General features: G+C 44.7%; 1 protein-coding gene across 1 annotated transcript in view; it reads right to left on the reverse strand.

Annotated features, from left to right (window-relative positions):
- The window catches only part of CILK1 (ciliogenesis associated kinase 1), a 36389-nt gene that overhangs the window by 12508 nt on the left and 8824 nt on the right, over positions 1-15057 (reverse strand). Inside the window, exons 4-7 of the mRNA XM_082729379.1 lie at positions 14011-14090; positions 4356-4488; positions 3533-3704; positions 1291-1458 (exon numbers count right to left, since the gene is read on the reverse strand). Coding sequence (XP_082585505.1) covers positions 1291-1458; positions 3533-3704; positions 4356-4488; positions 14011-14090 — 553 coding nt within the window. The remainder of the gene's footprint in view (positions 1-1290; positions 1459-3532; positions 3705-4355; positions 4489-14010; positions 14091-15057) is intronic.

A 15057-nucleotide genomic window follows, 5' to 3' on the forward strand; every position in this document is an offset into this window, starting at 1 on the left:
CTGGCATCTAATTTGAGAAGTCTCTGTAGTTCCAGGCACTTCTGCAAACTGATCTGGGACCGTTTTTAGCTTTTCTGACACTATTCTTAAAAATACACATTGTTCTCTTGGTTCCTTGCTACAGATTTTTTTTTTTTTCATCTCTTGGGTACAACCTTTAAAAAACTGGGTTCATCAGAAAGCGTTTCTCCTGCCCTCAGGATATTTATGAATTTCATCCACCCCAACTGTGCACTTCTGTGGGCTTTCCAACCCTGGCCACCCGGAGTCTTATGGTACCGAATTATGGCTCTTTCTCCTCTGAGCCTTTGGAAAGCTGCTTCTCCTTATAATTCCTTAACCTCCAACTATGGTCTCTCTGGTTCTCACAAATTCTAACATCACATTGGCCCTATCTTCAAATGGCCCCCATCACTTCTGTTTAGCTGAATCGTCATCTCTGATTAGAACTGGTCACCTTTGTCATTCTGAGCCGCGTAACCACCATGGTTGAGGGGCTGCTGGGAAGGAGCCAGACACCATACAGAGGGAGGCTTGCAAGAGGCACAAGGGTGTTTTATCATCTAAGTTCAACTGGCCTTAGGGGAGGGCAGGTTGAGAAAAAAGGATGTATGAAGCAGGAGACCCACAATCCGTGTCACTGAACTGCAGTCCGGGGCACTACCTGTACTAGTTGATGGATGAATGATTAGGGGAGATCGCTTCAACTTTCTGAGATTCAGTTTTCTCACAGGAGGAAAACACTACCCCTGAGTTCACAGAACCTTCATAGGGTTAATATCATGTAAGAACACACTAAAGCATCTACAAACTGTTAAGTGCTATCAAATATTAACGATGCTTATCATCCTAGCTCTACCTTGTCTGTCGCCCTCTCTGTGCCAGCTGTAAAATGAGGGAGTTGGATTTCACAAGATATTTTCAAATTCCCTTTTGACAATCCATAATGCCTTATAAGCAAACTGCTATGTAGTCTTAACTTAGAGAATGATCTTTGAAAACTTTCTCCAAAGACAGGCAGATATATTTGCTTATTTTCTCTTCCTCGTACGTGGTGATAGGAACCTGTATGCCAATTTCCAAAGCAACTGTATTGTTTAAACCTTTAACTGTATACAGTGAGTTTCAAACCATTTTGGTTTTATATATAATATACCATTAGTGGCATTTGATACTGGTTTTCACCCCTAATACCACATAAGATACTTCCTATGAGGTTTATAGGAATTACCCAGAGTCAGATATGAACTTCACAAGAAATGCATCGAACAGAAGGAAATGGAAGGAAACCTGACTAGCTGTTGGCCGTTTCTTGGGATCCCACTGGAGCATGTCTCTCAGGAGCTGAATGGCTTCACTGCTAGCATTTGGAATCAGGGTCTTTAAGTTATTGGGTACACACTGGGGCCAGCGGAAGTTCATTGCACTTGAAAGTTGGTAGCCTTCAGGCCAGTCGGTCTGAAAGAAGGAGGAGACAGAAGATCTTGCTTAGCCAACTTGTTCTGATCGTTTCTATTCCAGCCCACGTGCCCCTACCGGAAAAGCAATCACATCATTACCACGCTCGTACTCACGGTGCCGCACTGCGTCTGACGAAACACAGAAGATGCTAATGGAGGGATGGCAAAGAACGTGAATGTGGGGGAACAGTGGGAAACACAGTGAATTTGCCACCAACTGGTTTTATAAGCATTCAATTGATTGTTCAAATGAGTGTTTTTCCAATTGTGTTCTATGAGACAGAGGTTTTAAGAAAATACTGAGAAACTGTATTGGGGAAGAAAAGAAGACACCTTGTTTCCAGTTAAATAAATTTGTGTTACCCTATATATTGTAATATTCCTACCTTTTTTTTTTTAAAAAAAAAGCTTTTATTTATTTGACAGAAAGAAATCACAAGCAGGGGGAGGCAGGCAGAGGGAGAAACAGGTTCCCCACAGAGCAAGGAGCACACCTTGGACTCTAGGATCATGACTTGAGTGGAATGCAGATATTTAACCCACTGAGCCACCCAGGTCCCAACAATAAACCCATCTTGATAACTGAAAATAACTGTGCTGCGAAGTCCAGCAGGGAAGAAAGCTGTTCCCCTCAGTCTCAAGCTCTCCACTGCTTCATGCATCATTCCCACTATTCTGGAGGTGATGATGCAAAACGATGAGCAAATAATCTTTAAGGTCTCCCCCACCCCGCTTTTTTTTTTTTTTTTTTTTTTTAACAAAACACATTCTGGTATAATTTTATCTTAAGGTAAAGTGGCATTATGTATAGCTTATGTTATTTATTCACTTAGATGGTTATTGAGGGCTTATTATATGCTTAGTGTTGCTGGGTATCCAAAAATAATCCAGGATTTGGTGTTACAGTCCAAAAAGAGAAAAAAAGGCATTTATTTTAAAACACAGTAATACAGAGAAAAAAAATGATGAGGGTTGCAAGAAAGTTAACCAGAGGAGGCAAAGATATCCAGCAAGAGACTCTGGAAAATCTTGAGGAGGTAGCACTCATAATTTATTCAAATGATCTAAAAATGTTCTGAGGGTCTGGTTTGTATAAGCAATGGTGCTAGGACCTAGAAAATGAATACCAATAAACACAAGCCCATGGTCCAGGGCACAGAGATGTCCAACAATAATGATATTATTAACCTAAAGCACAGCTGAAATGGAGAGGAGATTAGAGCAGCAGCGGGGACGTAAATTATTAAGGGACCTTGGAAACAGTGGAATTCAGTCACGTGAGACATTCAGGCAGAGGAGCGGAGCTCGCGTGTGCAGGGAAGGGAGAAGCAGGCTGTGGTGTGGGCACTCAATGGGTATTTTTCACCGGGAAGGCAGTACCAGGGCTGCTGTTTGGCTGGGGGAATCTGGCTGCAGAGTGAAAGATAAGCTGGGGGCAGAACTTGAGGGCAGCTGGACTGAGAAGATGCCCCAGACATAGCAGGAGGGTCACCGGTGGCTGGAGTTCTACAGGATTTGTGGCCAGTGAAGGAGGGTACGGGGGGTGGGGGTGGGAAGGGTAACTCTGAAATTTCGCCTCAAGACTGGGGTGCTGGGATTCTGGTGCGAGGTGGACAGGAACGGGGAATGGAGGAAGGAAGCTAGGTGGGGGGTCAGCAAATCACAATCCATGTCAGGTATCAAGTCCAAGGTGACGGTGAGGATGTCGGGAGAAAATCTCACAGGTGGTCTAAGCATGTGATCGCAGGCCCAAGGAAGGTTTCAGTTAGGAGACTTGGGAAGGGCTGCAGGAGTTGTAGCCAGGAGGATAGAAAGCCCAGTGAGGGAGGTGGGGTGGCCGAGAGAGGAACAGAGGGAGCCGTAACACGTGTACTTAAGGTGAAGAGCAGGACGGACAGAGGCTGCCATGTCAGCGGAAAGGGCAAGGAAGGGCCACTGAGGTCAAGAGGAAGACTGTAGGACCAGCAGGTGATCCACAGGGCTAGGGCTGTGTGGGTGCAGGACAGGAACCAAGGCTGTGGGGAGGGACAGCTGCTGGCTTCAGCCCCCAGGCTTTCGTTCAGGATCATTACCTTTTTCGGTGTCCCCAGCAGCTGGCAGATTTTGAAGATGGTGTCAATTTCACTGGCCCCGGGGAAGAGTGGCCTGAGGGTGTACACTTCCGCCATGATGCAGCCCACGGCCCAGATGTCAATGGGGGAGCTGTAGCTGGTAGACCTCAGGAGCACTTCCGGAGCCCGGTACCTGGAGGGCCAAAGATGCACTGCCGGTTAGTGAGGCTACAGTTCAATGAAATACTACCATCTATTCTCAGGGAGAGATCTTCTCTATTTCTAATTGCTATCTAGTTCCGTGGGGTAGGTGGACTCAGGACAGCTTGGCCATTGTCGGGGCTGCTCTCATAAAGTAGTGCTTCTCTATTTCATGGTTTTTCCTACTGAGCATTTCTCTGCAGGACTCTTCTGTACGGCACCCTTGAGAAACAGAGTGAGAGTGAGGAAAAGAACAGGAGAAAGAGAGAACATAAACTTGTCTGCAGGCTACTTCTTGGTCATGGCCAACTGCTTAAATGCTTCCGGTCTCAAAGTTTTAGCAATAGTCGTTAGCTGGCTTTTTAGACAGGTCTTTGGAGAACTTTCTACACAACTCTTTTAGGAAATGGTCTTCAGTAAGGGCTGTATATAAAATATTAATATCATGGAAAAGCGTCACAGGCCTCCTTGTAAAAAGGATTTACAGCCCAAGCTTTTAAACCTGGTACAATGCCAAGATACCTACAAATATGTGTTTCAAACTGCACTGTTGCTCTCAGTAAAAAGTTACTTATTTGTGACATTAATGTTATTCTCAGTATAATGGTGTATTTTAAAATAACTTGGAAGAAAGAGGGCTTACCATCTGGTAGATACATAGTCTGTGTATGGGGGTCTGGATCGGATTTCTCGGGCCAACCCGAAGTCTGCAATTTTCACAAGTTCCGGGCCCATGCAGAGGAGGTTCTCAGGCTTTAAGTCCCGATGGAAGAAACCTGTAGAGAGAAAAATCCCAATACACGTTTGCTTCTGCATTACTCTTTGCAGCTATATTTCTCTTTTCATAAATAGCTGTAACTTGAGAAGTAGCCTGGAAGAACACCAAAGGCTCTATGCACAGGATTTCTTTCACTGCCCACTGATGAATTAGCCAAAATGTAAAACAATTAAAAAACTGATCATCCTTTTTTACCAACGTAGAAAACAGCTTTAAAAACATCATGGGGCGCCTGGGTAGCTCAGTGGGTTAAGCCTCTGCCATCGGCTCAGGTCATGATCTCAGGGTCCTGGGATTGAGTCCTGCATGTGGTGGTCTGCTCAGTGGGGAGCCTGCCTCCCCCCTCTCTCTGCCTACTTGTGATCTCTCTCTCTGTCAAATAAATAAATAAATAAATAAATAAATAAAATATCAAAACTCTGGGAGCCCCTGGGTGGCTCAGTTGTTAAGCATCTGTCTTTGGCTCAGGTCATGATCCCAGGGTCCTGGGATCCAGCCCCGCATCAGGCTCCCTGTTCGGCAGGAAGCCTGCCTTGCCCTTTCCCGCTCCCCCTGCTTGTGTTCCCTCTCTCGCTGTGGTGAGGAAAGCCTTCCTCGATCAGCTTCTCTGGATTTCCTCACCTCCCGATAATTTAAACACTGTCTTTCCTTGTCACTGCCACACACACACACACACACACACACACACACACACACACACACAGCCTTCCATGGCTGCTCTAAAGTTATTTAATAAGCTCGAACACCTTTCGGTATACCTAGAGATAGACTTTTCTAATACTTATCACAGGATGTATAAAGTATGTTCTCATCAGGTAAAATTCCTCATTTCCTTCAGGTTCATTGTATCTATTCCCAATGTTGTACCCTTGTTCCTTTTTATCTATGTCAATCCTAATCTTTGTTATCCTTCCAGACCTACATCAAGTTTCTCCTCCTCCAGGAGGCCATTTTAATTACGCTAGCCTTCTTCACTCACTCATCCAACCAATAAGTGTTCACGGAGGGCCCACTCTGGGCCAGGCACTGTGGATTCAGAAGCAACCCAAATGGACACAGTTCTTGCCCTATAGACATGATAGGCTCTTCCCTCTAAACTTGAGCAGAACTCTGCCATTTTCAGGTACACTGACCATCTCTCTCTGATTAGATGGAGCACTTTAAGGGTAGAAGTCATGATGCTACCTTTTCTAAGTGCCTAGCACTATGGCGGGAGCATGGTGGTCAGTCTTACTGACAGAACCAAAGACTTGAATAGGTATGCAGGGAATGTGAAAGAGCTCAATGGTGACACAGCTACTCTGGCCAAGTTGTCTGGGGCAACAGAGAGAAGACCAGGAGGCAGGAAGCCTCACCAAACAGCAACAGAGAAATGAGAAGAGTAGTGACCCTGAAGCAGTGGGGGAGACCCTGAGGGCTCAAAGCAGGAAGTCCTCACATGGGGGGAGTTCCAGAAGGACTAAATCCCCCAAACCCTCTCTGCTGTAGAGGAAGGAGCGGGTGATTGTGATGTGGTTATACTTGAACATGCACTGGAGGTCATGTATCATGGAAAGCAACACTGGTTGGTTTTTTAAAAATTATTATTATTAACACATAATGTATTATTTGTTTCAGAGATACAGGTCTGTGAATCATCAGTCTTACACAGTTCACAGCACTCACTGTAGCACATACTCTCCCCAATGTCCATAACCCAACCATCCCACCCTCCTCCAGCAACCCTCAGTTTGTTTCCTGAGATTAAGAGTCTCTTATGGTTTGTCTCCCTCCTGATCTTATCTTGTTTGTTTGTTTAAAGATTTTATTTTTTTATTTGATGGAGAGAGAGAGCAGGAGAGTATAAGCAGGGGAAACAGCAGGCAGAGGGAGAGGGAGAAGCAGACCCCTGCTGAGCACTGAGCCTGATGTGGGGCCCTATCCCAGGACCCCAGGATCATGACCTGACCTGAAGGTAGTTGCTTAACCAACTGAGCCACCCAGGCACCCCGAAAGCAACGTGTTTTGTTTTGTTTTGTTTTGTTTTTTTAAAGACCCTCCCCTCTGTTCATCACCAGAGCTTGATATTAGGTCACACTCCAAACAGATAGTATTATGGCCTAATGATGGATCTACAGGTGAATGGTTGGCTAGAATGCACAAAATATAACTACAGAGCACATAGAAGGGGCCGAAGGGGGGTGCCTGGTTGGCACAGTCAGTTGAGTGTCCTGACTCTTGATTTTGGCTCAGATCCTAATCTCAGGGGCATGAGACTGAGCCCTGTGTTGGGCTCTGTGCTCACTGTGGGTTCTGCTTAAGACTCTTTCTCCCTCTGCCACTACCCTGCCACCTGCACTCTCTCTTTAAAATAAATAAGTAGGGGCACCTGGGTGGCTCAGTGGGTTAAAGCCTCTGCCTTCAGCTCAGGTCATGATCCCAGGGTCCTGGGATCGAGCCCCATATCGGCTCTCTGCTCGGCAGGGAACCTGCTTCCTCCTCTCTCTCTCTCTGCCTGCCTCTCTGCCTACTTGTGATCTCTGTCTGCCAAATAAATAAATAAAATATTTTTTAAAAAATCTTAAAAACAAAAAACCACGCAAATAGTTTTTTAAAAAGGAGGGGCTGGACGTATAGAAGGGATCCTATATATTCAAGAGGGCCACAAGTGACAAGAGGAAGTACTTCCTTCTCACCAAAGGCTGCTTCTGTTTTCCATAACCCAAGGCATTGAGAAGATCAAAGGAGTCCCACATGGGTTAGACCAGAGACAGGCACAGAGACTTTGCTATTGGCATGCCATCTGAGTATGTGTGTGCACACGCCTACGTTTCTCCTTTGTGTAGAAATGTTTATGGAAAGAAAAACAAATGTAGTATGTCTATACTCCATTGCTTCGTTCTTTATTCTGCCATCATACCAATATATACCCTATGGCCTTCTTCACACCCCTTCCTTAAGTATCCTAACCAAATTAATAATAACTGAAACCTAAATTATAGTAAGAACCAAACGTGAGGCCATCAGCACATTCAAATGGTAATTCAGTATTAGTCAAGGATAGCCTTTAAAATAAAAGAAAAGAATTTTCTGATGTGGACAAGTTTAGATGGCTTAGTATCAGACAAATTAGATAAAGATGATCAACGCACACCAGAGTGGGCAGTTTCTAACTCAGTATAACTGAGTCACCACATTGGGACCCTCTGTTCGTCAGAGCACCCTCCAGCTCCCAGAAGGCCTGGTTGTATGCTCCCATCTTGGAACTGGTTTAAGAATGTGCAAAGACAGAAGCAGTTACCAGAGAGTCATCTTTCGTCAGTGCACGCAGGAAAACTCCCGTGACCCTGAAAAGCTATGAACTGTGGGACCATGGCCCCTCTTCCTAAAAACTCAGAGCATTAAAGACACACCAGTGAAAAGAAAGAAATGGCAAACATCATTTTCTGACTGAAGAGATGGGAAAACGGAGTCACTGGCTGGTGACAGGGGTGGGGATGGTTAATTATTCCCTATCCTACCAGAAATGGGCGAGCGCCATTTTACTGTTGGACTCTAGTCTGTCCCGCTCAATCCATACGGTTAAATCTTGATTTGTGATTGCAGTCCTCTCAAGTACCCTTTGACACTGTTTCTCCTCTTAGACTCCCTTTTTCTCCTCTACTTGGGCTAAATGATTATTTCCAAACGCAGGTGGCCTTTCCCTCATCATGAATCATTTGTCCTCAAGCGTCCAAGCCCCATGGCGAGCTCCCTCTGCCACCATCTGTAACACCCACCTCAATGAACTAGCACCTTCGTCCCATCACTCTGATTTGTACCATGATACAAGTGTCACTCACACTGCGGACCTCGCACCTTGCTTCCTCGATATATCATGCTGCTGTGAGCACTGACCACCTCCTTGCATTAGTCAAGCTCTATCCTTTCCCTCACTGCTAGCTCCTCTTTAACCCCACCAGAACGGATACACTCATAAAATGAGGAGAATGAAGATTCTCGCCCGCCCCCCCCCCACCATGTATCTGTGTAAGTATCTGTCAGTGATCTATAGATCATACTTTAGGCCCCAAACAATCAGAGGAACACTGGCTAGGAAAAAACTTAACTGCAAACAAAGCCTTACAAATGACTAATGAAAATTGTATTGGTCAGGTGACATATGTTGTTTGTTATACTGTATTTGAGTATAAGCCTTTATACCTAGGAAGCATTCGGGAATAAGTCTTTAGAAGATCTAGCCCTCTGCTCTTTTCATTACTAAATTGGCTACTATTAGTCTTATACCTATGAGTTCTATTCCTTAGTAATTAAAACTATAAAAGACCCTCACATTCTGTATATTTATTTTTCATCTCTATTTTAAAAAAGATTTTATTTATTTATTTGACAGAGAGAGAGAGGGAAGGAAGGAGGGGAGAGTGCACAAGCAGGGGGAGCGGCCGGCAGAGGGAGAAGAAGCAGACTCCCCACTGAGCAGGGAGCCTGATGTGGGGCTCGAACCCAGGGATTACGGCCCAAGCCGAAGGCAGATGCCAACCGACTAAGCCACCCAGATGCCCCTATTTTTCATGTCTATTTTAACAAAATATTGTAATTTCCATATAAGAAGCAATGCAGCATAGTGGTTAAGTGTGCAGACCAGTCAAATCTCAATTCTGTTCACTGTCTGGAAAAACCACTTAACCTCTCTGTGCCTTACTTTCCAAATCTGGAAAATGGGAAGAAAACCTTGAGGGCTTGTTTTGCAGAATGTAATGTGTTAGTTTTATAAAAGTTTTAGAGCCATGCTGGGCATGCTGGCCCCTTGTGAGACCTTGTCATAAGTAGAGTATGAATCCTCTTATGTTCTCAATAGGGGGGCAGGCAGGCACCGCTCCATTTTTTGCATGTAAGAATTAAGGCTTGGGAAGCTAGCCATGCGCTTCACCTGTGAGTAGGTGGTGCTAACCTCTGATCCAGTGCTTAGCTAGGTATGTGTTCTGCTGATGTGGGCACTGGAGCTTGTCACAATGAGCCCACTTCTTCCTCTGGGCTTCCGATTCACAACGGAAACCCATTCAGATGGTTCTTTCAGACATCATGCAACAGCAAAGTGCTAGTAAGGTAAGAACCTTCCTGTTCAAAACTGTTTGGCTTCCAGAAGACAGGAACAGACCTTCAGCTTAATTTCAGGGCACCCCCATGCCAGTCAAGTAACAAAGGGATCTTCTCTTTCATCCTGGCAGAAAGTGTGTGGTGCTCACTTGTCATTAACAACCCTTGGGCAAGGAAAACATCAAGCCACAAAGAAGGCTTTTTCCCCTCTGCCAGATTCTGTTAATGATGAACCTGATATGAATATATGGAAATAACCAGGGATTACTGAAACACAAGGAATTTACATGGCACACCTTCCTGTGATGGAAGTTGTTAGTTTCACAGATATTACTGAATTTAAAACTACAGTGTTTTTATGACCACAAAGACCAATAGAACAGCAACATACGGAAGGGCCACAGGCTAACCCAGATCATGCTCTGCAAGACAGTGGTGAAACACAAAAGCAGAGAACCACTTTATGGGGCAAAACATTGTCCTCCAAGCCACTTAAGGTGTTTCTGATTGCCTGCATGGGTAAGTGTGAGCTGGGCGTTTCCAAGGGCAGGTCAAGGGTGAAACACCGTTTGCATTAATTATTTAATTGCAGCAAAGTACATATGCTTTGGCATTGCTCAATCAGCACCAAGTGGAGTCACGTTTTCATTCCCCGCGGGGGGAAAGTACTCAGTGACATGAACTATGGCCATAGCAACTACCTACAGCGCTCTTCTCCCCTCTCGAAGGAGTCTACTCCCCGGGGACAGAATGCACCTTCTCACAGTAAGAACAAGCTAACAAGATAAATCTGTGAAGTGCTTGAGATGATTTTCTTTTCCATTACTGGAGGAAAGGGATAGTATGGAGTTCCGTGTGCACTTAAGCAAAGGCAAGTCAATGATATAAAAACCAACTGTTATAATATTTCTGAAAATCATTTATCAATGAAAATGACCTGTAAAATTAATATGCCTCCCACCTACAATCATTATCACTATTTTGTTCACCTCTGATTCTCTGTTTCTCTGTGAGAGAAGGCAAGTTCTTCTAGTAAAGCACCGCAAATGTGCGCAGATCCCTGAGCTAATCTCCACCCCACTACTTTGCGGCAGGGGGGCCTTGGCAGGTCTTTCAACCTCTCTGAACGTCAGTCTCTTCTTTGGAAGGAATAGATACCATCTGTCCTTGCTCACTGAGAAAGTGGTAAGGAAGTAAGTTGGATGACAGATGAAGTGTTATGAAGCTCATGCTAGAACTGGGCACTTAACAGCTGGGGAAAAGCATCCACAAGAATCTTTGGGAATAGCAATGGCACTGGGCTTGTAAAAACAGAGGTGGTCTGACTTTACTCCACGACCTGAGCCTTCCCTTGTGCCGTCTTCATATACGATCTGAGTGTCCAAGGCGGGTGAGGGAAACTGACAATGTAGAGTTTCCAGAAGCTGTGGTGTCACATTAGTGTCTGGAAGTTACATTACTGGATGCAAATATGCATGTGTGTGTGCACATATGCATTTGCGGGTATGGGTGTGTGCAGGTGTTGTGGGGGGCGGCATACATGCAGGTACGTGGGCTTGTGTATGTGTAGATGCATATGCACAGGCATGAGGCGTCTGTGTGAGCATGTGTGTTCATTTGATGGGATCAGGTAGAGAGACCCAGGTAAAAAGATTACAAGTCCTTTCTGGCAACAGAAAACCCGAGTTTCATGAAAAGCAACCCAAGGACAAAAAAAGAAAGCCAATGAATATTCACTTTCTCTTAGGTCCACTACTCAGTTTCCAGGACTGAGTCAACAGCCTGAGTAACTAAGCCATTATGTGACTGTCCCTGGGTGAAAACATTCTGGTCGACCTTTCCCTTTTGAGAATCTCATTGGTTTCTCGTCACTTCCTTCTGCTGGGCTCTTGCCTGTAATAAGTTACCCTTTTCCCCCAATTTGTCCCTTAGACACCATACCAGTTTTTCATGTTTTGCAAATTCTATCCCTTGTGAACCCTGGTGACTGAAGGCTCTATCAATGCTAGCAGAATCAGGCTGCTATTTACTAAAAACTTTCTCCTGGAATTGGTTCACAAGTGGACTCAGTCTTGCATTATTACTCACTGGTTCTTCAGCATGTGCCTGAGGCCAACATGGATTTGCACAGAGAACCTCTGTCTATCTGTCTGTGCTTCATTTAGCCTCTACCTGAGGGGCTGTTTAGAGGTTAAAGACAGGCTAGGAAGGATCCCAGATGAACTGTGCCACTGGCTGAGGTGCACTGTCTTTTCTACTCCCTGCCAGTCTGTGTCAAATCTGTGTTGACCGTGTTATCAAAGGGCTTCCACCCAGGGTCCCTACTGGGTAATGAAACTCATCTGATGGTGCAGTATTTGCAGTGGCAACATCTTCAGGCTGGGGGTGAACTAAATGGTTTTCCGCCTCTGAAAGATCAACTGCTTGGCCCATCCATCTTTCAAGTTAAAGTACCTTCAAATGACCCCCTACAGAACTCCTGGCTCCACTGGGGGACACGTCCATCGCATGGCTCTAGGTTCACAAGAAGGTGGGTCTGTGTCTAGTTAGTAGCAGAGACTTAGTAATGCCCCAGAGGTTTGCTGGAAAATATAGCCTCAGAGTCATCGCTACTCAGCACCTTTCAAATCTTCAGCCATGGACAATAGTCTCAGAGGACTTCCCAGGGGGTGTGTGGCCATCTGTTCCTCTAGATATTCTAAATTGCTCCTTGGACCATCCTTTTTTTTTTTTTTTTTAAAGATTTTATTTACTTATTTGACAGACAGAGAGATCACAAGTAGGCAGAGAGGAAGGCAGAGAAAGAGGGGGAAGCAGGCTCCCTGCTGAGCAGAGAGCCCGATGCGGAACTCGATCCCAGCACCCTGAGATCATGACTCAGCTGAAGGTAGAGGCTTTAACCCACTGAGCCACTCAGGTGCCCCTGGACCATCCTTACAGTGAATCATACTGGTTCTCAGCAGGACTGTTTTCTTTGACCAAGTGATATAACTGGCCTAGAATGAGGGACATGACATGAAACTGCTCTATGCAAACTGTCACTGTTTGCATACAACTGAAGTCACATTATATAATGTCCCCTCTAGAAGGATTCATGAGATAAAACTCTTTGGTCTTAGTTCCAAGAATAGTTCTGCCTCTCTTGGGCAACTGGACTATTTTTACTGGGGCTGGGGGAACTACGTTGGATGTAGTTGGTCATGTTTCACATTTTGCATTGTCAGAAAGCAAGTTCAGAATCAAATCTATAGCCTATTTCTTTTACTTAAATAGAACTTGCAGACACACATTTTGCCGATTAACTTCCCCCTTTAGCTCTATCCATACCTTTTGTCTTTGTCTTTCTTTGCTAACTTTTTGTTTGTTTTATTTTGTTTTTAAAGATTTTTTCAAAGATTTTATTTATTTATTTGACAGAGACAGAGATCACAAGTAGGCAGGGAGGCAGGCAGAGAGAGAGGAGAAGCGGGCCCCCCACTGAGCAGAGAGCCCGATGTGGGACTCGATCCCAGAACCCTGAGATCATGACCTGAGCCGAAGGCAGAGGTTTAACCCACTGAGCCACCCAGGCACCCTTTTTTTAAAAGATTTTATTTATTTATTTGACAGAATGAGAGAGAGAGAGAGCACAAGCAGGGGGAGTGGCAGGCAGAAGGAGAGGGAGAAGCAGGCTCCCTGCAGAGCAGGAGAAGCCTGTTATGGGGCTCGATCCCAGGACTCCGGGATCCTGACCTGAGCCAAAGGCAGCAGCTTAACCCACCGAGCCACCCAGGAGCCCCTCTTTGCTAACTTTTTTTTTTTTTAATTTTTTATATAATTTTTTTGAAATTTATTTTATTTGACAGAGAGAGATCACAAGTAGGCAGAGAGGCAGGCAGAGAGAGAGAGAGAAGGAAGCAGGATCCCCGCCCAGCAGAGAGCCTGATGCGGGACTCAATTCCAGGACCTTGAGATCCTGACCTGAGCCGAAGGCAGAAACTTAACCCACCAAACCACCCAGGCGCCCCACCTCTTTGCTAACTTTTAATTGATTTTATTTTCCTGTTTTGAATAAATTTTGTTAGGCCATTTTTGAAGGCTTCTGAACTGAAATATAATACATCAGGAAAATGAGAAGCCACAAGGAAGAGGTAATAGTAGATTAAACATAACATGTGGAAATGTCTCTGAATCCTAATCTAAGGGGTCTTATTAATACACCAGATAACGGGCAGGAATAACTGTTAGATCTATAACCAGTGAGCTCAACATAGACATGATAAACAACGAGAAAAATTCAGAAATCAAGTTACAAAAGAGAACATAACCCAAACCCCACTGCCAGCCTCTCAACCCGGCAACCTCTTCTGGAAGGCAGTCACCAAAGACCCTGATGCTTCCTGTACCTTCTACCTGATGACAAATTTCACTGCTGTTAAAAAGCACAGTACTCTAAATCACCTACCGTGTTTGTGAATAAATGCGAGTCCTTGTAATATCTGGTACATGATATTCCTTATGGCAGATTCAGGAAACAACTTATTTCTGGATGGAACAGAGGAGGAAAAAAGTTATAAATCTAGATTTACATATGAAAACAAATACTCTATGTTCCTGTTCTTTTGGTTATACAGTAGGAATTTAAGAAAACATTTGCTTATACACAAATGTGACCAGATCCTTTGATAACAAAGACCAAAGAAAAACAACCATTTGTTCATACAAGACAGCTACCTTGTCAAACTGCTGTATTGGTATATTGGCAATTGGTATATTCAGTTATGTTACTAAGAAGAAAAGATTAAACATTTTATGGGAGCCACCCCTCCAAACCCTCTGATCTATCATACAAAAATCTTCTCTCTCCGTAATATGAAACTTGAAAAATTTGTAATGGGGAAAATCGGAGGTCTTCCAGATGAAGTCCTTACAAAATGTAGTGGATAGTCGGGGATAGTGCCATATTCCCCTCCAAGTCGGGCAAACCATGCCACTTTTCTGCTGTTGGTGACCAAGTAGACTATTTATTGACTGAGTTCATTCAGAGAGAAGCTGTGAATGGCGCTCATTTGCCACTGAGAAAACATCCCCGAGAAGTTCCACGTGGCTCACTTTAGTTCAAAAGTTCAAAATGACCATAGCAGGCAAGTTTGTTATTAGTTTCCTCTTCCCAGCACGTAAGCCCCTGCACCCTGTACAGCAAGAAGAGAAGTTCAAGAAACCAAGTTCTCCATGGAGGCCTCAGAATAAACGAGGCCATTACACCCTGACCTCTAGTTGCTCTGTCCATACGTCCTCATAGGAATGGAGAGCTGCAGAGTTTCTGTTCAATCCCTGAGCTTCTCTGGGTGAATAACCCACTGAAGCACGAAAATGGCTGCACTGAAAGTCGCTTCTATGAAGCCATCCCGAGGCCTCCCGAGCAGGAATGTGGGCTGGGCCCCTCGTCTACTGGGCGGCTTTCAACAGGGAAGCCTAAGCAGCGTTAAGTACGATAGACAAAAGCAAAAAG

Source organism: Mustela nivalis, assembly GCF_964662115.1.
Source record: "Mustela nivalis genome assembly, chromosome: 5".
Classification (NCBI taxonomy): domain Eukaryota; kingdom Metazoa; phylum Chordata; class Mammalia; order Carnivora; family Mustelidae; genus Mustela; species Mustela nivalis.